This window comes from Camelus bactrianus, chromosome 8 (assembly GCF_048773025.1).
Source record: "Camelus bactrianus isolate YW-2024 breed Bactrian camel chromosome 8, ASM4877302v1, whole genome shotgun sequence".
In the NCBI taxonomy this organism is placed as follows: domain Eukaryota; kingdom Metazoa; phylum Chordata; class Mammalia; order Artiodactyla; family Camelidae; genus Camelus; species Camelus bactrianus.
Genome location: NC_133546.1, coordinates 29855917 through 29879864, shown reverse-complemented (window position 1 = coordinate 29879864; position 23948 = coordinate 29855917). Strand labels below are relative to the sequence as shown.

At 38.0% G+C, this 23948-nt stretch overlaps 1 protein-coding gene across 1 annotated transcript in view; it reads left to right on the top strand.

The window, feature by feature from the left end:
- The window catches only part of LAMA2 (laminin subunit alpha 2), a 516774-nt gene extending 497054 nt beyond the window's left edge, over window positions 1-19720 (top strand). Inside the window, exons 59-65 of the mRNA XM_045524726.2 lie at window positions 8169-8281; window positions 8579-8768; window positions 10699-10854; window positions 12307-12460; window positions 15123-15253; window positions 17166-17388; window positions 18748-19720. Of these exons, the coding sequence (XP_045380682.1) occupies window positions 8169-8281; window positions 8579-8768; window positions 10699-10854; window positions 12307-12460; window positions 15123-15253; window positions 17166-17388; window positions 18748-18905 (1125 nt within the window). The 3' untranslated portion in view covers window positions 18906-19720. The remainder of the gene's footprint in view (window positions 1-8168; window positions 8282-8578; window positions 8769-10698; window positions 10855-12306; window positions 12461-15122; window positions 15254-17165; window positions 17389-18747) is intronic.
- The last annotated feature ends 4228 nt before the right edge of the window (window positions 19721-23948 follow it).

Below are 23948 nucleotides of genomic sequence, written 5' to 3'. Positions count from 1 at the left end.
ACATGTCTTGAGTGCAGATTTCGAAATCTCTTGAGCATTTCGTTCTTTTCTCGTTTCCACGCTGGAATTGGTTCTGTAGAGCAGTGTGCTTCTTGTCACCAGAAATATTGACTAAATGCGAAGCCAAATAATAATCTTTTAGGAAAACTGGTCATTTATTCCAAGCACCATTTCAATCTCCGTAAAACGTAGGTATTACACCTACTTTGCCTGCCACATGGGATTATTGTAAGACTCAAATGAGATAATGTATGTGAAAGTTCTTTGAAAATTGGAGGAAACACACACACATAGATACTGTGAGGAATGTGTCCAGTGCTTTGTTGGACATTTTGTTTCCATTATTTCATTTGATTCCCATAAGCTATTGTTTTATGTATGTTTATGTATATTGTTGGAAGTACTGTTTGGCCCCATTTAACAGAAGAAAACACCTGTGATCACACACCACAGCTAGCAAGTGAAGGGCCATCAATCATGTGGGGCTTAGTTCAAGGAGTTGATTTTCTCCTAAGACATCACTGAGATCTGCCACATGGATTTCAGAATGTTTCTTTAGCTCTTTCATAATATGGCCTTATGCTTGATTTCCCCCAAGAAGGGGAAAGTTAATGATTCTCCCTCCCTTCTCCCTCCTGTCTATTCCCTGGACTCAAGAAAGTGTTTTCAATTGATGAATTAAAAAAACAACATGGGTTAAATAAAAAATTTTGACCTTGGATTTGGAAAATAGACCCTAAGTTCTGAACAACTTTAGAATTATAAATTATAATAAGCAGAAGCCCTGGAGATCGTCTGGTCCAACAGCTATCTTAGTACATGAGTCTTTTCATATGACACTTGATGTGGCCCTGCAGCCTTTGCTTGGACAGTCCATTGACAACGGTTTTCCAGTGTTATGATGAGGCAGGCTCTAGTTGTTAGAAAGCCGTTGGTTACGATGAAGTAGAACTGCATCCTTGCAACCCCTATGTAACGATTGTGTTTCTGTAGACAAACACAATGGGTCTATAGCTTCTCTAGCATCCCTTCAAGCATTTGAAAATAGCTGTGTTCTTCCCCATAATCTAAATATTCCATTATCTCAAGCATTTTTCATATAACTTAATTCTATGTCCCATTTTTCCCATTGATAATATTCTTACTTTTGAAATATCCCTTTCAGAATATGGCACCTAGAATAGACCATATTACTCAGAATGGAGTGCCCAGTTCAGGGGACAGCAGAGCTCCTCCTTCCACTGGTCTGTCATCATAGCCTACCAACACACCTGGGAATGTTTTAAGCAGATAGATCACACCATTAGTTCATCATTAGGTACCATATTCTGTCAATCAAAACCTTGAGGGTTTCTGTAGACTTGAACTTCTCTTGAATCAAGTTCCTCAGCCAGTCAACGTTGAATTGGTATGGTTTATTGGTGGAGGACTCTGCTGGTTCCCCGTGGTCTCCTTTCTTTTCTAAGTTGTGTCTCTAAACCACAAATTTTGTTTTATAGGAGGTCTCAAGCATATTCATCTGTGGTTTCTAGAGATCACATTTTTTCCCTTTTTCTGAAAACAAAAGTTGCTTTCCCATCTGGACTGGAGATTTTAACTCATTGAGTTTTCTCATAACCTTCTGTTCTAATTCCAGTTTCCATTTTCTCTCAGCAGTGTATGTATTAACTTTTCCAAAAACGACCATTCCATTTAGTAGATAAGATAAAAGCAAAAGAGGGGTTGAGCAGTCTTAAGGGTTGATGTAGAAAGACTCAGAACATTAGATCTTGTACATTATAATTATTTATGACGATGTGGTAAAAATTATATATTTTTTAGAATTTTTCATCTCTATTGGGTTATACTATATTTTCAGAGTTTCAGATCATGGAACTGTATGTATCTCTTCTCTTTGATTTCTTTCTCTTGTTTTCATTATTTGTGTGTGTATGGAGAGAAGTGTCTGCTTTTTAAAGGATAGTTAAAGGTTTGGCAATTTATAGTATTTATTAAGAACCTACTACTAATTACAAAGATGAGAAAAATATCATTATTGCTAGCCAGAGAAAGAGAAAAGCAGAGAAACTGAGAGACATATTTGAGAAAGTAGACACTGACATAACACAGAAAGCAAATACAGGTGGAGTTCAGTCAGGGTAAAGGCCAAGTGTTTGCTGCAAACACAACCTGCTAGCTTACAAGATTGAAAATTAGACAGGGGACACCACTAAACTCCATCCAAACAAAATGGTGAGTGGAACATTGAAGTGTGAAAACAGGTCCGTAAAATGCACATTTTAATATGTCACCATACTCTTATACTTAAAATCTTTCAATTGAAATAATATAAAATGATGATGATGACATATTTATGGCATTATATTAAGTGGAGAAAATGATATAAAACTATATAGACTGCATAATCATGTCTATATCAATAGCTAGAAAAACACGTAAGAAAATCTTTTCCAAGAAATGCCTCAGGTACTAACAGCAGATGTATATGGACCAGAGATGATTTTCATCAGTTCAAAAAATATTCTTAAATATGTTTTGTTTTTATAATTTTTAAAATGATAAATTAAAAGCAGTGGTTTTCAACTTTATTCCTCTACAACATCCAGTTATATGGCTGATTTCTGCTCTAGGGAAGAGAGACATGGTGAGTGAGCCCCTCTCAATCCCTCCACGTTGAGAGTCACCAAGGACACCAAGTGGATCTTTAATCCAAGTGATCCGTGGTACAGGTCTGCCGGCCTGTCCTGCTGTAGCACACCTACCTTCACTCAGAGAACTCAGGGGGTTCACTGAGTATCTTACTTGTCCTCTCAAATGTAAGAAAACCCACTGAAAAATGTGAAGGATAATATCTACCTCCGAGGATTATCATGGAATAAATTATATGTTGTATGCAAAGCACCCAGCATCACATCTGCCCCATGGTAACACTCCATCATTCTTTTAAGGGAACTTAGAAAGGTTAGTTTAACCTTTCATACTTTTAGGAGAAGAGCAAGTGTTGGAAAAAAGGGGGTGAGCATTCCATTTTAAACTACCTCCAACATGATACGGTTATTATCTCTCAGGTCTCCCATTATATTCAATTCTCACGATTTTCTTTTCTTTTTCTAAGTCAGAATTCAGAATCTTAAGGAGAGAGGATACAGCTCAGTGCTAGAGTACACGCTTAGCATGCACGAGGTCCTGGGTTCAATCCCCAGTACCGCCATTAAGTGAATGAATGAATGAATGAATGAATAAACCTAATTACCTCCCCCCCTAGACAAATTTAAAAAAATTTTTAAAGAGTCTTAAGAATTTATTTAAGAATTAAAACTTACACATTAATTCCTGACATGGGAGCTGCCTTTCTATGTGTCCCTGATTTGTTCTAGCACAGTTGACAAAGAACCCTCTCCTAGTCTCAATACACTTCATTTTCTTCTTTACGTCATCACACCTCTCCGCACCAGCAACTTACAGCATGAAGATGATATTCACTCTACTCTAGGGCAGTTTAAGAGTATCTTGAGAAAGCCCTGCCCTGTGAAATGGATTATGTCAATCCTATTATTAATACATGCCAGAACATCATAGATCAGAGAGCATATTTTACGCATATTATCTCGTTTGATAGTGTGGTAGCCTAGCTTCTCTTTAGCATTCTCTCCTACTTGTTGGCCCACTTAGAGCTGGTTAGCTGAATAAAACATTTCTATATATCATATTTGGGGATATTTCTCCTGGAGGATGGCAGAGGTTAAGAGTAGATAAGCATATCGACTTCTGGTATTACAGAAAGTTGTCAAAATGTGACAAGTTCTCTACTGGTATTCACACTGTTTATACCAAGTCTTTACAACCAGCATGGCCTGTGTGGATTTGTATACAATGAGCTGGCTGCATATTTTTTTTACCTGAAGTTTATTGGAAAGTTGAACTGTAAATTTCAAGTTTCAAAGTGAATTTCAGCTTCAAAGTTTAAAATGTGAACACTAAGAAAAGCAATAGAAACAGCCATGAAGGGTCCCTGAGCTGTTCAAAACTCTTGGCGAGATGGGGAAAAGAAGTGGGCAGAGCAGGAAAGACTAGAGCAGAAAAAATATATACCTACAGCAATTTTAATGGTGTGACTTTAAAAGCTAAGTTCAGTCCTGGCCAAAAGATAAATCAATTGGATACTGATATGTATTTAAAGGCGAAACATACATTTCCATACTACAAAGAATCACTGCTCAGGCATTAGTGTGTAAACGTTACTGCAAATGCCCACTATTTACCGAAAGAGTTTATGTGCAGGGAGTTTACATAATTCAGTTTCTCAAGTTGAATAGGGATTTTATATTTCAGAACATTAAAGTCAGTGCCATAAAAAGTATCTTTCGCTTAGTATTCATCCCTAAAAAAGAGCATCATGAAGAGGCATCCAACTTCACAGATGTCATTTTAGCCCACATTTGTGAGAGGATTATTGACTCATGAAAAAAGAAAATGTGATTTTTAATTAATTTTTGTTGAAGTATAGTTGATTTACAATATTTTATTATTTTCAGGTGTACAGCATAGTGAATCCAGTATTTTTGCAGACTATACTCCAATGATGCAGTTTTTGTATCATTCATCATTTGGTGCTTTCAAGAACAAAGATGCCAGGTTTTGATCAATGCAATTTAAGTCTCTACTCTGCACCAGTTTAAAGTCAAGGAATGCTTATCCACTCATCATATGCCATCCTGAATCTAATAACTCATTTCCAAATGTCAGCCAACAACTAGCAGTCAGAAATGACCACAGCTTTATTCTGATCTGAAATTAATTGAGTGACAGTATAAGGCTAAAAATGTTAAGCTCCGTCACTAATCTGCGGCACTACCCATTTGCCTAAATGTGGCCCAAGCGTGGCTTCCTTCAGAATCCTCTCCAACCGCATCCCTGCTCTAGCCAACAGGTGCATCGCCACGTTTAGACTGCCCACCCAAGTCTTGTCTGCCCACCCCTTGTCACCTGCTGAGCAGAGACATGAAGCCAGCACATCCTGTCCTTTCCTATCATTTCCCCCACATATGTACCCGTAGTACTTTAGAGAGTCCCCACAAGGTGGCAGGATTGTAACATGCAGAGATTGACGAGCCTCGACTTGAGACCCTGATGTTTGTATTAGTGTTGTTTTAACGTGTTACAGAGATCCGTAATGATCAGTGTTTCCAGATAAAACAGGTCAAGTATCACGTCCATAAAGATGATGCTTCCCCTCAAGCTCGCATTGGCTTGGAGGCAGAAGATTCATCTTGCAACGACCATTCTTTAAAGATTTCTTAAAATTATCTCATTAGAGGACCCTTCCTCTTAGCTTAGATTTCTGTAGGAAGCAGGGTTGAAAATATCTTAATGAGGATATCATTTTATTCTTGTGAAAACCTCAGGGTGCTTTCTCTTGCGTCTCACATGTTCCTTCTTAAAAATTGGTATTAGAAGGAAAAAAGACCTTTGAGCGGGAGAGTGAGCAGATCCACCCTCTGAGGGGTGTGAGGGAGGAGGAAAAGGAGGCACAAGATGCAAACCCGCTAGGTATGTTAGGCTGGGTTTCAGATCACCCTCAGGAAAGTGATGCAAGGCAGATGCAATCCAGTACTGTCTCCCTTTGACCAAGTGTAAAGAGAGATCTGGATTTGCACCAGAAACATGACCAGATTGGAGACTGTTGAGAATTGTCTTCCCATTTAAATCCTAAAGTTGATACACATAAAATCCTCTTACACTGACTCTTCTCAGTCCTCTTCCAAACACTGATTTTATAAAGGAAGGTGATGGATGTTTTATTAAAGCAGTATTCATAATTTCCATCCTGGTGCAAACTGATGATAGTAAACATCAACTCGGATGCCCTTAAAGAACAATAGACTTACGTAACGGCTTTATACTTTGAGATTACCTAATAGAGTGACCCCTTTGTTATCACTCTCATCTCTAAAATTGGCCAACCTGAGAACACTGCTTTATTAACCACTGCTTCTTGAGACCCAAAGGGAGACAGGAGTCTCTTCAGAAAGTGCCCTTCTTCCTAAATTTCAAGTGGGTGTATCATGTGATGCTTCTTAACAGGACACTTACAGAGTCAAAGGTTTTCTGAAATAATGTAAGCAGGGCCTTCTTCATCTAGAAAATCTAATAATAGGTGGTAGATCTGCAGACCAGTGTTGGAAACCACGTGGCCAGTCCACTAGTGAGCAAGTGTGTTCAGTCCATGATGCCCAAAACATATAAAGACAAAAACACTCCACGACAAATAACGGCTACCAATAAAATACCTAGCCTTTACAATTGCCACTTTGAGAGTTAAAAATTACATTAGAAAAGTTATTTTATATTAACATCTACATGTAGCCACTAGACAATGGTAACAGGAACAGGGAAATAACCTGCTGCTGGTTTTCTTTTAGGCTACACATTAGAGTTCCCTAATTCCTCCACATCCAAGGACCTTTTCAATCTCTCAGTTTTCAGAGCTGAGGGTTTAGAGATGTTCTAGCTAAATTTCGCCCCAGATGGACTTCCAGCAGGTCAGATTTTCTTCGAGATTTCTGAGGAGGACTGTAGGCTAGTTATGTTTGTTGTGATGGTCCTCTCTACAGGAAATATTGTGAGAGGCTGGATAAAGGATCCCAATTCTATTAATAGCATCATTGAAGGCTGAGACAATAAGCTACCCCGGCCTTTCCATTTGGGCCCTTTTTGCAGGCCATGTAATGAGAAAGGTGCTACATGTTGATTACAAGAAAGGCCCATTCAGCTGTGTGAATAAATAGCATTTTCCTATTCTACCCACTGGGTTTTTGCATATCTGTGTGAATTTCAGCCACAGTCTGCTCTTTGTAACTGACCATCTCCTGGGAAGCCAGAAGGGAAATACTTCCATAAAGGCCAATTTTACAGCATTTCAAAACACTTAAAGCCTTTTACCTGCTGTGGCAGAGTGCTCCATTTGACTAAGCTCAAGAAAAAGGAGGGCAAGGCTTTTCCTCATCAAGTAAACATTTTCTGTGTGCTGATGAGTCATCTCCAAGGTACGCTATTTGGGAAGAACATTCTGCATCAAAAGCCTGCCTTGGGCTGTTTGAGAACCTCTGCTGAGTCAGCGCTCATGGGGGCAGTGGCCCAGCCAGAGCTATTAAGCACAGATCTTTAAAAACAGATGTATGGTTGAGAGTGTGCAGGTTATTTATTTTCTCATGTGCTTTGTGTTCTAAAAGGCTTCCCAAGCAGCCTGACCATGGAGCTATTGTGTGAAAATAAAGAACAGGGAAGGGAATTAATGGCTTTGGTCAACTGAGGAGCCTTGATTATCTATTGAGCTGAGGGTGACAACAGCCAAATAAGGTCCACCCAGCCAGGACTGAATGTATAATTTGCAGGGCCCCTTGTTCAAAAATAATTAAGAATTTCAAGATCGTGACAGCAGAGCATTCAGCTCAGTGACTGCACAGGTAGCATGCCTCTGAAGCTGGCCCTACACTGAGCTCTCCCCTGTAAGCACTCTAGGAAGTTGATCTTTGAACAGTGGCAGTTAAAATGGTGAATGGTGGGTTACATTAAAAAGTGTGCGGTGTTGCTTAGCAACGGGCAAAGGGCCTGAATGGGCTGACTTGCGAGTTGAGATACACCATCTTGAAAGTCAAAATTCACGGAAACCTCCTAGTAGATAATTTTCAAGAAAAAGTAATCCAGTGGGGGAGAGAAATGGGGAGGGCAAGAAGGAACACATTTTTCTATTCTTATCACCCAGTGGTGAGCTTGTCATTTTCCCTCTTCAGTATTCTAACACTATAACTCTTCATAAGTGAAGTGGAAGTGAGAAGGAAGTTCTGGTTTTCTCAGAAATGTAAACAACAGTTTTCCTTAAAAAATAATGAAAACACAAACTAATCAATGAATATTTTTGAGCACATTCATTTGATAATTCAAGGGTACCGTATAAGAAAACGGATTCATGTCCGTTGAACATTTAATAGTAAGTATGTATTATGTAATAGAATACAGAGATGAATAAGAGTTTTTATTTCTGAGGAACTCAAACAAGATTATGTGAGAACATTAAACTAAAATGTAAGAAGCCATTAAACAGCAGCATTACATTTTAAAGAATGGAGTCCATTATCTCCTCTTCTTCTTTCCTTGGTATTTTACAGGGTCCTTGTGCTGCAGAATCAGAACCAGCTCTCCTGATAGGGAGCAAACAGTTTGGGCTCTCGAGAAACAGTCACATTGCAATCGCATTTGATGACACCAAAGTTAAAAACCGGTATGTATCATTCTGAGATATTAGACAAAAACTGATACATGGAAGTGCTGAGTATTTGCAATTATTCAAGTTGAATCAACTACATTTATTAATAAATGCACTGAGTACAGTAAAGAATAGAATTATATTCATCTGAGCCTGAGAAGCCCAGTTTAGGAAATCAGCAGACCTTTAAAGTTGTCGTCTTGGAAAAGGTTTTGCTGTCCTTTATGAAAAAGCCCCCATGATCAGTCACTCTGTCTTGGCACAAGAACACGCTTATTCTTCTGTTTTACTTTGCATGCTTTTGTTTCACAGTCTCACGATTGAATTTGAAGTGCGAACCGAAGCCGACTCAGGCTTGCTCTTTTACATGGCTCGGATCAATCATGCTGATTTTGCTACAGTTCAGCTGAGAAATGGATTGCCCTACTTCAGTTACGACTTGGGAAGTGGTAACACCAGCACCATGATCCCCACCAAAATCAATGATGGCCAGTGGCACAAGGTAATAGTCTACAGGATGTTGGCAGTGCCCTACAAGGGGGTTCCTGGGTGACAGCCACCGGCATTCTCCTGGTGCCAGTACTGTTTGCCAGTGCAGACACTGACTCTGGTGCTACTGGAATATGGCCCAGGAGTACCATATACAACTGCCCAACCTTGGAAAATGTGAAATCAGACCTGGATAGCTTTATATTTGACCCCTTACATGCCTCATCATGGAACTGCAGGATTCCATCATTACTATGCAGCTGTGGTTCCCAAACATCTGTCCACAAGCTAGGGCCAGGCGACTGAAGATGTTTTCAATGCCCCAGTTATTATTATTGTGGGACAATGGAGCATGTTCATCATAAAGCTCTATGGATTCAATTTAGAGAAATAATATTTATTCTGAGATTCTATTTTCCTTTAGTACTTTTGGGGTACTAAAATGGCCTCTCTTTTATGAAATAATATTTGACAAACTTAAAAGCTGGCAACACTAAAATGGACCCTGAGGCCACCCGCCTCCCCCCACAACCCACCCCATACCATTCTGAGCACACCCAGAATCTGGGAATCTGCTACATCATGTTTAAAGGCCTGTAGGGTATCATTTCCACCAACAGTCATTTGGAATGACTTTTAAAATGTTGGCCTTACACCCAGAAGCTGGTGCTGTTATGGGCACAGAAGGCTCATTTGCCAGCTTACTGTCCTCTTTGGCATGCCTGTAAATAGATAATATACTGCCTGATTAAAACGAAAACTCAGAATTCGTCTCTGCGCCTGTGGTGGCCTATTAAGTAAAGCTTCCCTAGGTGGACCAATGAAATGTTTAATTTTTAGAGTAAGATATTATTAGATATTGGATTTTATACATTCACATACTTGGACTTGTCATATCATCTAGAAAGCCAAGGAACCTGAAAAAATATAATAAAAATGCGAAGTCAGACAATTTGTTATTTGGAAATAAGAAATTTTATAGGGAGCTTATGACTAGCAAATACCAGTATTTCTGAAGGAGCCATCATTAAGATTTATTCTTATCTCTAGCTAATAGAATAATAAATATGACACTTGAGAAAAAGACATATTGTTGGGCTACAGTGAGGCTGGGATTAGGAAAGTTGTTTAAATACTCTAGTCAAATTAAGTGAGGGATTTTATTTGGAAAAATTGTTTCCAAAACCAGAATATTTGTGTAAAATAAGGTCTTAAATTACTCTAATGCTGAAGTCGATTGGTTTTTAAACCGTTATGGTACTCCAGCATTTCACAGGGTTACTTACTCCTTTTGCTAAATTCAGACTCAAGGATTTTATGCTCAAGCTAGTCTTCCCACCCCTTATTTCACTCTGCCCAGAAGATAACTCACTCCACCGCAGTAATTTCAGCACCAGGCGGCTTTCCATCTTCCTGCCTGACTTTGGACTAATCAGCTGCTGCAGAGACAGCAGTGCAGGCTGGATGTGCTGCCCTTCCTCCAATTTTGCCCGAGAAGTGCCTGTTAAGCAGAGGAATGTAGCATATCTGAAATTGTGTTGGGAAGACCAGGCTTTGCTCAATCAAACTAATGCACTTTTAAAATTGGACATGAAGTTTTGCAGCCCACTTAATTCATGACAGGGCTCTCAATCTGCAAGTTTCCTTACAAGTGTACCTCTCAATCCATATGCTCACTTGGCAACTATGGAAGAGTCTTCAATCTAAACTCACTCAGGAAGGTTTTGTACTCTTTTGGAGGTGGTGCTAATGGAAAAGACAGACTTTGAGATATTCTGCAAGTAGTTTTAATTTCACTTATATTATGGGTTTAGCATCGATTAGGCACTCTGTAAGTTATTTCACATTTTCCTAAGGAATATCCTGAAAGTTCTTATGTCTTATACTCTGCATATTTGAAATTTATCTATGATTGGTATTAATGACTCCTCTTCTTTTGGTAGATTAAGATTATGCGAATTAAGCAGGAAGGAATTATTGATGTAGATGGTGCCTCCAACAGAACCATCAGTCCCAAGAAAGCTGATATTCTGGACGTTGTGGGGATGCTGTATGTTGGCGGCCTACCCATTAACTACACAACCCGAAGAATTGGTCCAGTAAGTGTCGAGTGTGTTTCTTTGTGGCCTAAATGGCTGCCTGAGTCATGTATGTATCTTGAATAATTAGGTCCCATTGGCACATGACCACTTACAGGTGAACAGGCAATCATGTTTTCTGAGAAGTGACTGATTTTCTAGACAGATTTGACTATGGGAGGCAATATTACAAAACAGAATGTGGACCCTGGAGCCAGACTCCCTGGGTTTGAATACCTGCTTAACTGTTAACAAACTGTGTGATCTTGAGTAAGTTACTTAGTTTTTCTTTGACAAAGTTCCCTCTTTGGTAAAACAGAGTAATAATAATGCCAAACAAGCAAGGTTGCTGGAAAGATTAAATGAGGTAATAAATTTAAAGTGCTTGGAAGAGTACCAAGTGTACAGAAAGCCCTGGACAACAAGGAAGATGATAACGATGATACTGACAGCATTGTTTCAAGATGAGAGATTTTAGCAACTATTGAGAGATGCGGTATTTAGAGTACAGTTATCTGATACTGAATTCAGAATTTAAAGTCTTCACCAATTTTGTAAATCGATATTCACAAAATAATTTTTTGTCAGACCACGTGTCTTGGTTTACTTTGGGAAGCATTCTTTTAAGGAGCACAGGAGATTAGTGTTTTAGGAAATTGCACTACATACAAGTGTGGTCCGTTTCAGTGCTCAAATTAGAACACATGATGATGTAGAGTTGTTCTTCATCAAAGACATGTGTTCATGATGGTTGCAGTTCTCAGTATTTGGCTCCCCTCATGAATGATCAGTATTACTTTCCTCTCATAGCTGTTGGATAAGCTACCTAGGCCAATCAAAGTGAGGGTCCCTGAACTGAAAGTGGCAAGAATGATTAACTTGCATCCCTTAAATCAGATGAAATAGCATGAAGCAGAGTATGATTGATTGATTTCTAAAGTCTCTAAACTTCACAGGTTTCACGCAGACTTTCTGGTTTTTACGTGTATGTGCATTTTCATAGGAACGTGTCGAGAGCTTTCATTAGATTTTCATAAGGAAGAAGCACTGAACCAAACCTAATTACCTTTTCAAGTAGAATTTGAACATAGGTTATGAAAAAAATGCATATGTAGTAAGGTTAATAAACTATCACTAGAAACATGAAATGGAAACATGAGACTAATTAAAACTTACGATATCCATATGGGGTCCATAGCTCTGTCAAACCAGTGGTCCCACTAGAGAGAGTGTGCAGGATTTAGAATATCAAAACAGCCGTATTCCAGGCTAGATGCATCCCAGTCGAGAAGCACAACCCAGGATTCTGCACCCATGCTGTGAAGCCTGCAGTGATAGCGCTAATCCAGGCAGTTTTGGAGATGCTTCGGACAATGGGCTGATGATTACATACATAGAGCATCCTGCAAATTCCACATAAAGGGAAACTTCTGCCAAAACATGATGTGTGCTTCTTCTGACTTGAATATTTAGGTAACCTATAGCATTGATGGCTGCATCAGGAATCTTCAGATGGCAGAAGCCCCTGCTGATCTTGAACAGCCAACCTCCAGCTACCATGTTGGGACGTGTTTTGCAAATGCTCAAAAAGGAACATATTTTGATGGAACAGGTTTTGCCAAAGCAGGTGAGGTGCTTCCATGTCCCTTCTGTTGAATATTAACTAGGTACAAATACTGACTTCTTGCCTATGTGGGAAAATAAAAGTCCCTGGGGTCCAAACTAGTATCCTTGATTTAAACCAGAAATACAAACTCATAGAAGTAATAAAAACTACCTCTTAAAGATTAATGAATTAATCTGATTCTGATAAGAATAGAAGAAATAAAGTAAAAGGCTATTTGGAGAGTCTTCTATTTCCTACCCTGGAGATCAATAATAGTAAAATAAGGTAATTCTGCAAGAAGGTTCATATGTTTCTATTATGTAATGTGTCTACTTTCCAGTTTTCCTTGTCTACCTTTCTGGAGACAAGATAGTATTTTTCTTTCTTCCTCTCTTCAGTTCCTTGCGAGGTTCTGTCCCATGCTCTCCTCTCCCACACACAGCACATGCATCCTGGTACCCATTTCTTGTTGATGGTGATGATGACTGTCCCCTTTCCCTGACTTTTTTTTAAGTATCTCCCTCTTCCCAGTGGACATTTCCAGGGCAGGTCTGGATCACTGATAGTGAATGTACAATTTGGAAAGAAAAATATAAAATAACTTGTACATAATGACAAAAAAAAATGACATTAACATACTTAAGATAGATTCAGTCCAGTGTTAGAAAAAAATTAATGAGTACATAATATGTAGAAGTTAACATGGGAAACAAAAATTTAAAAAGTGTCATTTCTTCCTTCAAGAATATACCATCAGTAGATAAGATTCTGTATGCTCAGAAATCACAAGAAGGCAAGTAAAAATAACTAAAAACTATGGAAGACATACAAGCAAGGTCTGTGGATATTTAAAGAAAAGATTAATTTGGGTTGGAGAAATCAGGAAAGGTTTTGTGGAGGTATTGACATTTGAGCTAGGGTTTAAAAGATGAGTTGAGCACTCACATGCAAAGGTTATCAGAAATGGAAGAGCAGGGCCCTCCAACAGAGTATAAATGGGAGATTTCATTTGTGCAGAAGAAAACAGAGAAACACAGGATATGTTAAATATTGAAACATTGGAGGTTCTGTTGAACCCCAAATTCCATTCCCCAAGTCCAAAGCTTTGCTCGAGTTTTCTGCAAATTCACTGGTGGCTAGCATACACTTGGTCAGATCTGATGGCCACCTTCTGTTTCAGCCTCTGCAGTTAATAGATTGACTGGCCCTCCTGCCTGAGTTCTGGATCAGACTGGACCTGAAAATTAGCAACTTCTCCGGTTACCAGTAATTCCTGCCATCACGTCAACACACAGTGTAATATAATCTGTATAGGACTTGGGTGGTCAGAGGAGGTTACTGGAAAACATACAACTTCAATTTAAGCCTCTGACATCTTTGTCTTTAAAAGCTTTCCAGCTCCCCAGTTTCTGGGGTCCGAATGGCTCTCCACTCCCCTTGTCCTCCACTCAGCTGCTTCGTGTTATTCCTCTCTTTTCCTGATTTCTTCCCTTCAAGAGCAGAAGCAAAATCTTTATGTTCAGTTTTGCAGAACAATTCAGCTTCTTCTACCCTATATTCTTTTTTTGTATATATATATATATTTTTAATTGTAGTCAGTTTACAGTGTTGTGTCAATTTCTGATGTACAGAATAATGCTTCAGTTACACATGAACAAATACATATTTGTTTTCATAGTCATTTTCATCATAAGTTACTATAAGATATTGAATATAGCTCCCTGTGCTATACAGTATGAACTTGTTGTTTATCTATTTTATGTATATTAATTAGTTTCTGCAAACCTCGAACTTAAAATCTGCTCTCAACCCACCTTTGCCCATCCAAACCCATGAAGGTTCTCAGTAGGAAAAAGAAATCTTTCACAAAGCAGGTGCCTCCCTTCATTGGAGATAGTTGTGGTTACACATCGCATGTGTTTCTTGCTTAATAAATAGGAGACCTGGAGAAAATGTCTGTGAGTTTCTCCCTAGTACTTCATGCAGATGGTGTAGTCTAGCCTGATCTTAATGAGTCACTTTGTTCTAAGAGGCATGTCTTAAATACTTGCTTAGAGATTAGGTAAACCAATGAATCAAATATGGATAATTATACAGAAAAGATTTAGTTTAGTGAACTAGAAAAGTCTGTTTATGTCCCAGAATCTTCTCCTTCAAAATTGTATTTGCAATTCCTTTCTTTATTAATAAAAATGTTTGGGGACATTTGAGCCCTTTCAGGTCTTCGTGGTACCACTGAGAGTGTCCTGGTAAAATTTTACTGAATAGTCATTGAAATGCGTGACTTAAGTCAACAGCAGGAGTTCTAACAATCATACCTGGCTATGAGATTTTTTGAGTGAATCTCAGTGTGTGTTCATTCATTCATTTATTCAACAAATACATATTAAACTTCTGTTATGTGCCAGATGCTTTGGTAAGCACAGGAATAAAAAGGTGAGCAATACAAAGTCCTTGCCCTCACAGAACTTCCATTCTAGGAAGGAAGGCAGCCAAGAAAATAAGCAATATCGATGAAGTGTATTATATGATTCGATGGTGGAGGTATAGGCAATATGACAGTCTGGAACTTATAATCGACTAACATGTGAATTGAAAGCTAGTAACAATTGCATTGTACAAATTTGAATTAACAATCCCTAAACTCTATTTCACAATTAAAAAAACAACCTTTGTTTTACAGTTGATGGGTTCAAAGTGGGATTGGACCTTCTTGTAGAATTTGAATTCCGCACAACTAGGACCACTGGAGTTCTTCTGGGAGTCAGCAGCCAAAAAATGGATGGAATGGGCATTGAGATGATTGATGAAAAGGTGAGCATCATCGGTCTTAATATTTATGATCTCTTCGTGATATTGTTGTTTACGTATAGAAAGCTCTATTTTGAAGCTTTGCTCTATTCTTTGTTGGGAGAAAGCTAACCTTGTATCTTTTTATCCTTCTGGATTTTCTCAATTCTTGTGTGTTTTCAGCACACTTGTTCTGTAGACCAGTGTAAACTATAATATAAATGTGCTAATTCTATGATAAGCCAGTTGTACTGACTAATAATGGACTAAGTAGTTTAGATCTCAAGCTCTTACTGTGTTGCTAAAAGCACACTGTTATTCTGCTCCTTATGAATACACAGTCTATGAAGCTATCAATTCCAGTGGGGAAAAAAAGGAGAGGGCGTGGATTGCCTAAAATCAGTTTTTGCCTCTTATAACAGGGTGGGCCCCTTTCAGAAGTCAAGATGGCTAGCTGACATGTTGGTTTCTCCATTTTTATTTAAAAGTATCCATATACAATTTCAAAATAGAACAAATTTATAATAAAGTGATATTAGTAGTGTATCAAACATTGTGTCAATTTTCTCACAAAGGATAATCTAATTCTAACCATCACTTTAGTCCCTGCTTGCCTGTCACCAGCAACCTACGGTGAGATGACCAGTTTTTATGTACTTTGCTCTATACAGAATGGGGAAAAGCAAGAAATTTCATAAGTTTCCTATCTGGCTATTCAATCGGATTCATACTTCAACTCTGTTTACATTTTGCTTGTAGGGTACTGTTGCCTCCCAAGAAGAAAAACCACCTATTGATCTAAAATACACCTTCCTTTTTCCCTCTTCTCAGCCTTCAAACTGTCCACAAAGGCAGTAAAGCAGAAAGATCCAGGAGCACAGAGGCAAAAAGGGAGAACAAATAAGCAACACTTAATAGAGATTTTCAAAACATTTTCACTGCATCTTGTCGAGGGAAGCTTCATTTTTCACCTGCTTGTAACCAGGGTTCTTAGCAACTTATCAGGGTATCAAGTTGCATCACAATGCATACGGATTTCTCACCAAGCTCCTTTTATGTGCACAATTCTGTTATTACGAATTCCACCCAATATAGTAAAATCTTAACTAATATTTACATCACTGTGCAGTTTACAAGCTTTTCACCTATTTGCTTGCACTCTTAATCTTCTTTTTAAAACCCCAATTTCTTTTCTATTACCTTGTCAAATGTTTTGCCAGACTGACTGTTTTTAATGTTTCAATATGTTTTTTTTCTTCATCAGCTTCAGAAGAATTCTGTCATCTCAAATTTCAGGCACCCTTCCATGTTACTGAAAACAGATTTTTCCCATTTTGACAAGAACTCCCAATCTAAGTTCTTTATTGTTAAGAATTTAACTGGCCTTCTGGCTCTAAGTCTTTGGTGCCTATGACATGAAGCTTGCCCCAAAATGTAATTTATGTAACTTTCAACCCTATATATAAAATAGACTCCATGTAGGAAGAAATATATAATTAAAACATCAAAAGTTTAAATTAAAAAAAAAAAACAACCTTTAAAATGAATTCGTAAACCAGCTCCCTAAGAACTCCCACACTCTAATAAGATCTGTGATAGGAATTTTTCCCTGTATATACTGTTTCCTTCTTTGTCACCTGCCCTCAAATTGGATTTCACATTTTCTAAAAGCAGAATTATTTGTTACCAGTCTCACACATCTTACCTATTGCTCCCAACAATGTTCAATGGCAAAGAGTGACCCTGTGACCCTGGTCATTAAATTTGTGTTTTAATTCTTGTCAAATTTTTTAAAAATGTAGTATGCCTCAGTTATGTTCATTTCAAACTATTCCAGCCAATGTCCGTCCTAAAGACCTGACAGTTTCTACTGTGTGAACCACCATGTTATCCTTCTAACGAAACCGCTGTGAGCATTCAATTTCCTACTTTCCAGCTTATGTTTCATGTGGACAATGGCGCCGGCCGGTTCACTGCTGTCTATGATGCTGGGATACCGGGGCGTTTGTGTGATGGGCGGTGGCATAAAGTCGTGGCCAGAAAGATCAGACACCACCTTGAGCTGACAGTAGATGGGAACCAGGTGGAAGCCCAGAGCCCAAATCCAGCATCTACATCAGCTGATACAAATGACCCCGTGTTTGTCGGAGGGTTCCCAGGTGAGTGTTGCCTACCCCAGCAAGAGTGTCTTTGCTCTGTTGTGTTAGTGGTTTTGAACACATTTATATTCTGTAAATATGTCCAAGGATGTATACTTGCTTCTTAGCTTTAGAATCTGCTCCCATAAATAACACCTTACCTGACATTTCTAGTGTGTAAAATGAGCCTTTTACTTATATAAACCACATGGGACTGAACTTTTCATGATAGCCTTCAAATTTCATTCATGGGGAGATGGAGGCTAGAGGAAATGAATTTGGCTTATAAAAGATATTAGGCATTTAGCAGCAATCAGGGCCAGAATTGGTATTCTTTCAGATTTTTAAAAAGTTAATATACCAGAGGAATCATAAAATGTTATGGAACTTATTTCCTCAAGTTCTGGAAATCATTGGGTTAAACATAGCTAATTTCCCCCTTATGCTGTTATAGAGTTTATATTTATATTACAAGAAACCCAAGCAATAAATCTGTATTCAAAAATCCCTTTCCAGCACATTAAATACAGCATGTGAACCACAAAGAGTTACCTAAAGTGCTCATAAGCAAGAGTGCCCAACTTGATGAGAAATAAGCTAAGTGCCTCTTAATAAATACTGTACTAACACAGACTCCTGGAATGGTCTTTCAGTATTTTGGCAAGAGAAACTTTTGTCCCCATTTATATAGAGCTCCTCTCCTTAACAAAACGAGCAAAATATATATTCAGCAGCAGTTGATGTAGGAAAAGCTATAGAAGTAATGGGGACCAGTTCTGAATTCCTCTTTCCAAAGTTGCTCCTGGGTTTTTGAAAATACTTACTTCCACTTCAATTAGGATAAACCCCAAGACTTTACGAAGGAGATAATGTACCTCTCCATTCACAGTCTACAAAATGGGATCTTAGTTAGCACCTAGTAGGCCTGCTAGTAGAAGGGACTGTCTCAATAAGAGAAAGATGTGATTGAGTTCTCAACCAATTTCACCTTTTGGGATTTATTTATACAAAGTAATAAAGTCACCATTAAAACTCAGTGTCCTAATTCAGTACTTCAAGTATTTGATCAATTGCTTTGGTTCATTAAATAACATTTAATAATTTTAAGTCACAACTGGAAACTTGTTCCTTCCGAACTAAATTCTTTGTTTGATGTCTCCAAATGGATAATTGTAGATATCTCCATATTTCATAATGCAGAACCATAAAAAAGTTGATATTTCTCTACAAATTTAACTGTTAGTAAAGCTAAGAACATAATCACTAACTTTACATAAAATAGTCTTCCAGTTGCATCTTAAGCTAACAGCTGACTTTGAAACAAGCTCTTAACAGAGCAGCTGCATTTGAAAACTGAGCCCTCTTTGCTGTGCTTTTCAGATGGCCTCAACCAGTTTGGCCTGACAACCAACATTCGTTTCCGAGGTTGCGTCCGATCCCTCAGGCTCACCAAAGGCACGGGCAAGCCACTGGAGGTGAATTTTGCCAAGGCCCTGGAACTGAGGGGTGTTCAACCTGTGTCATGCCCAGCCAACTAATAAAAAATAAGTTCAGCCCCCAAGAAGGGCCCTCCAAAACAAGTATATCAAGTAAAACAAATGTATTTTATCTATATATGTTATGAAAACTAATTTGTGCATGTATATTGAATTCTTGCTGTATTCCGATGGTGCTAATTCAGATCCCAGACTGAATTTTAATTCAATTTTTTTTCTCCAGTCCATGAATATTAAATCAGTTATTGCATTCTAAATAATTGCTTGTTTTGTGTGATTTTAAAGATAAAAGGCAACTGACCATAAATTGTCGAATTTGCAACTGGAGTCATCTCAAGAAAAGCTCAGATGTAATTTGTGAAGGCAACATTTTTTTTTAACTAGTGCCTGTTTATACTTTTATCATCCTTTTTCCATGTATATCAGCTTGGGCTTTCTGTCCAGGCCATTGAAAACAACAGTGGATTTGGCATGTGTAATTGGGAGGAAATCAGCTCCCTCGCTCCCTGTGTTTGTAAAAGCATTAGCAGATCATTTCCCTGGTCCAGGTTCATTATTAGAGGGTTTAACTAGCCATATGAATGAATACCTTTTTATGCTGAAGGTAGAGTATAGATCAGATTCAGGCCAGAGAGCTTAATTACTTGATTTTCTTGTTTGATGATGATTTATAGGCTTTGGGGAGATACCAGAACCAAGCTCTAGAATGACAACTAAGCACACATTTGATACTGCAGTATTGAGGCTCTGGGCCCTTTGAGTTTTCAGTGACTATCCCAGTCTATACACTTGAAGGAATAATCCTGAAATGTGCTTTTTACTTAACAGGAAACAATAAACCAGAAACTTAAAGAGTATACATCATTGGGTCTTTTGAGTTGCAATTTAACCTAACAAATCCATTTCCTAAAAAAAAATTCTGATTTTTTCCTTCTTTTACCCACTATTTCAATCATCTTCAAAGGGACCTGTGAGAGGACAAGCCTAGATTTTATTCATAAACTTAAGAAGGAAGCGTTTCATTTGCCATCTTCAGTAGAAATAGTTGTAGTCTAATAAAGCAAATAATTTAAAGGAACAGATTTTCCTCACAGTGGTAATTTCTGCAAAAGAAAAATAGTCATCTCTGATAATGCTCTCCACAGGGGAAAGAGAGGTGCTGTTTCTAATCGAGGAGGTGGCTAACACAATCTTACTATTTTATCATTGGCTGGTTGCTTGACACAGTTTGTCCACACAACTTCATTCTAGAGCAGGCGATTCTCAGCCATGGCTCCATTTTGGAGTTACCTGGCAGGGAGTCTGGTAGCCTGAGCATAAGGATTTTAAAAAAGCTTCCCAGGCAATTCTGAAGTGCCACTGGGATTGAGGACCACTGTTCTAAAGAGAAAAATTATCTGCTATGCTAACAAAGAGTTGTGGAGTCATCTGAGAATCCTACTGTTGACTTTGTCTTGGCCATTTTCACACATATAATATCATATTATAACAAAATAACATAATATTGAATCTAGCTAATGCCTTTTGACCAACCTTCAAGCAATAAAATTCTTTGAAAACCAATGTGTTTTGAAAATGAAGACATTAAGGAACCCTGACATGACTTTTGGGCTTATTCTGGATAATAAGTGGATAAACAGGACTAAAGATGCTAGGCTACTAAATTCATAGCTAATACCTTTCTTTCCTAACTCTTGAAAAAAAAAGATACATAACAAATTTGAAAGCAAAGTTACTTAATTGGCACTCCTATCAGCGTCAAGCCCTGCTGAAGCCAGTTTGTAGGTAAGTGCCTTTGAATGATACTGTTGGAAAGATCCTTTGAGATCAATTAATACAGTGACTCAACTCTAGCTAGACAGTAAAATTGCCTTGGGTACTTAAAAAAAAAAAGAAAGAAATGTATATATACACATGTGTGACTGTATCACTGTGCTGTATACCAGAAATCAACCCAACATTGTAAATCAGCTATACTTGAGTAAAAAATTAAATTACATTAAATTTTTTAAAAAAGAAAGAAAAAAATCTTACATCTGGATATCCCCTAGACCTTAAATTATAATCTTTGCATAATGCCCTGGCGTTGACATATTCTAAACATCTCCAGTTGATTCTAATGTGATTCTAAGACTGAGACCTCCTGGGCTTCTACTGCTTCCATGTTTTATGGGGAGGATCTGGAGGGAACCCAGAAATATTTGATGGTGTGCTCAAAGTCCCACATTAATTAAGTTTTCCAAAGTAGGCCCAAGAAAACTGATCTGGGCCCAAGCAGCTTTCACTGAATCAGGTATTAGCTAAATGTGTCCCTTACAAAATCCACATTCCAAAGTAGTTCACGAACTTGAATGGACAAAGCTTGTCCAGATTCTAAGATGAGAGATAAGGAAATGTTATAGAAGGGAAAAGTTTCTCTAATGTATTTTAAACTAATTTCCTACCTTAAAAATAAATTAATTTTTATTCCAAAGCAAGATAACAAGATAAAATGTTTCCTTTACCCAACTTTATCCCCTTAGTAATTTCCTCGCCTCCTGCCACCTATAGCAATTATGAAGAAAGAATACTTTTCATTTGGTATTTTCCAAACACCCATTCATACCAGGTTGTCAGCCTTCTTTAAGAAGGTGCTTTGTACTTTAGAAGAAAAACATTTGTGAGGGGAGTTTTATTGAAGTTGCCATGGTGAACACCACTGACAAAGGGAAATAAAGAACAGCAAATTTCAGCCTCAAATCACCAGAGCACTGTCAGACACTTAAAGCTTCAATTAGTGGTTTTAAAAATCATAACTATTTTCTCCTTCTTTGATTTAGCCTATTGTCTCCAACTGCAGAACTCTTCTACATTTTCTGCTTAACAACAGAGAAAAAGACTACTTTGACAAATTGAAAATCCCTTGATTTTATGTGAGTTATTTACTGAATTACTTTGTATATAAAATTGGTACCTACAATTAATGTGAAAACAAAACACAATAGTCAGTTTTCACGAGTACAGAATATAGTCTTCTTTTCCACTGCCACTTGCAAAGGACTTGACTTATTGCTGATGCAACTTTTTTTATCTCTGGTTTTCAATGTTCTTTCATCTGTGTTGAGTCAAGAGAGAGATATAAACGTATGTACTGTACTCATTTACCTCAGACCCAAGGACATGTGAAGGGAAGGGATGTCCCTGGATGGATCCTGAATTCCATTATTTTGGGGTCCTGACATGCAAGGTGGTGACTCAAATCACTCTTTGGTGTTTGTGGCAGTTAACTAAGGGAGCATGACATTTGTGCCCATTACTGAAGTTAAAATGTTAGATGGTGTGAATTATGTTTCTCCAAAATTCATGGGTTGAAGGTCTATCCCCTAGTACCTCAGAATGTTACTGTATTTGGAATTAGGTCCTTTCAAGAGGTAATTAAGGTAAAATGAAGTCAAATGTTTGTGCCACAACCCAGCATGACTTATGTCTTTATAAGAAGAAGAGATTAGGATACAGGAAGAGAGAAAAAGACCATGTGAAGTCACAGAGAGAAGAAGGCCATGTACAAGCCAAGGAGAGCGATCTCTAGGGAAAACAACCCTGCTGACATCTTGAACTCAGACTTCTAGCCTCTAGAATTGTGAAAAAATTAACAGCTGGTGTTTAAACCGCCCAGTCTGTGGAACAATTGAACAGAAATATAGCAGGGACCGAAGACGTTAGGCTCCAGCACTTTTAAGTAAAAAGAGTTCTCTTTTTGAATCAAAACATTGTCAAAGTCCCATTTTCTTAGAAGACTCTGAAGAGTACAACCACTATCCAAAGGGAAAAAAAAGCCAAATAAAAAGACAAAGAGTAAGTTATTCAGATGAACCTTTCAATTAAGAATAAAATATTTCTTAGGACCCATTTCTAAAAATAACACTGAGACAGACTAATGAAAGTTATATAACAATTGTAAGAGCTTTTACATAACAAAATATTGGGGAAGATAATATACTCTATTTGGTATAGGTTTTTTAAATCCTTCTGAAGGTAAAAGAAAAACACATTTACTGAATTTATTGAGTTGTAGAAGACACATCTGCCTCAAATCTATTCCCCTTATTACTGGGGACCTACCCTTCCCAGTATCCCTGCTGAAGAAATGAGCACCGGTGCGGGTAGTTCATCAGCGAATCTCATCCCATCCTCTTGCCTACAGTGATTGAGATGGTAAGAAATCCAATGAGAAGCAATGAGTTTTCTGTTAGGCCTACTTGAAAATATACATCTCTCTCCTAAGCTACGGCATAGTGTGCCCAAGGCTGTGAATATTGCCTCCAATTTACTACTAAGTGGGGACAGCCCAGATCTGCCAAAGGACCACAGGATGGAATCTGAGGATGAAGCTGACATAGCAAAAAGCAAAATGGAGAAACCACATCATCGGTGAGTAAAACCTCATCTGAAGGCTGTCGGAACTTTTCAATTACAGGTACTGTGCTAGCTTTTTGATGTTAAAGAAAATTATTAGTGTTAGCTCTCACTTGTAACATTTAGTTCTAACTGACAGGAGTGCCAGCTATTTGGTAGGCACTACACACACAATCTCCAAGATAATCCTCTCAACAGCCCTTCTTCCTGGTACTGCTGTCATCATCCCCTTTTTAGATATGAAAAAACAGAGGCTTGAAATAATTGACTTGCCCAAAGTCACCCAGCCAGGAAGTCCTGGAACCATTGATTTTAAATTGAAAATATTCACATTAGGTTCAATACTTTCCAAAAGTAAAGTTCTAGATTATTATTTTTCTTACACTTATATTACTTTTTTAAAAATGGAACTTGCAGAATTAAGCTGAGGTTGAAAAGTAGTTATTGTAATCCCAGGGGTGTTCTCACTGAGAAGAGGGGTAAAAGTTATCATTCCTCATCTTTCTTTCCACAAATATTTTTAACTCCTAAAATGTACAGGCACTGTTGAGATAAGAAGCAGATATCTCATCCAAGTTTCTTTAGCTTGTGAGTAAAATCATCAAACCAACCAAAGCAACACGAAGTGTATATTATCAGAGTATCAGGGAGTTTTGTAGAACCCAAGGAAAGAGCAGAAGACTCTCCTCT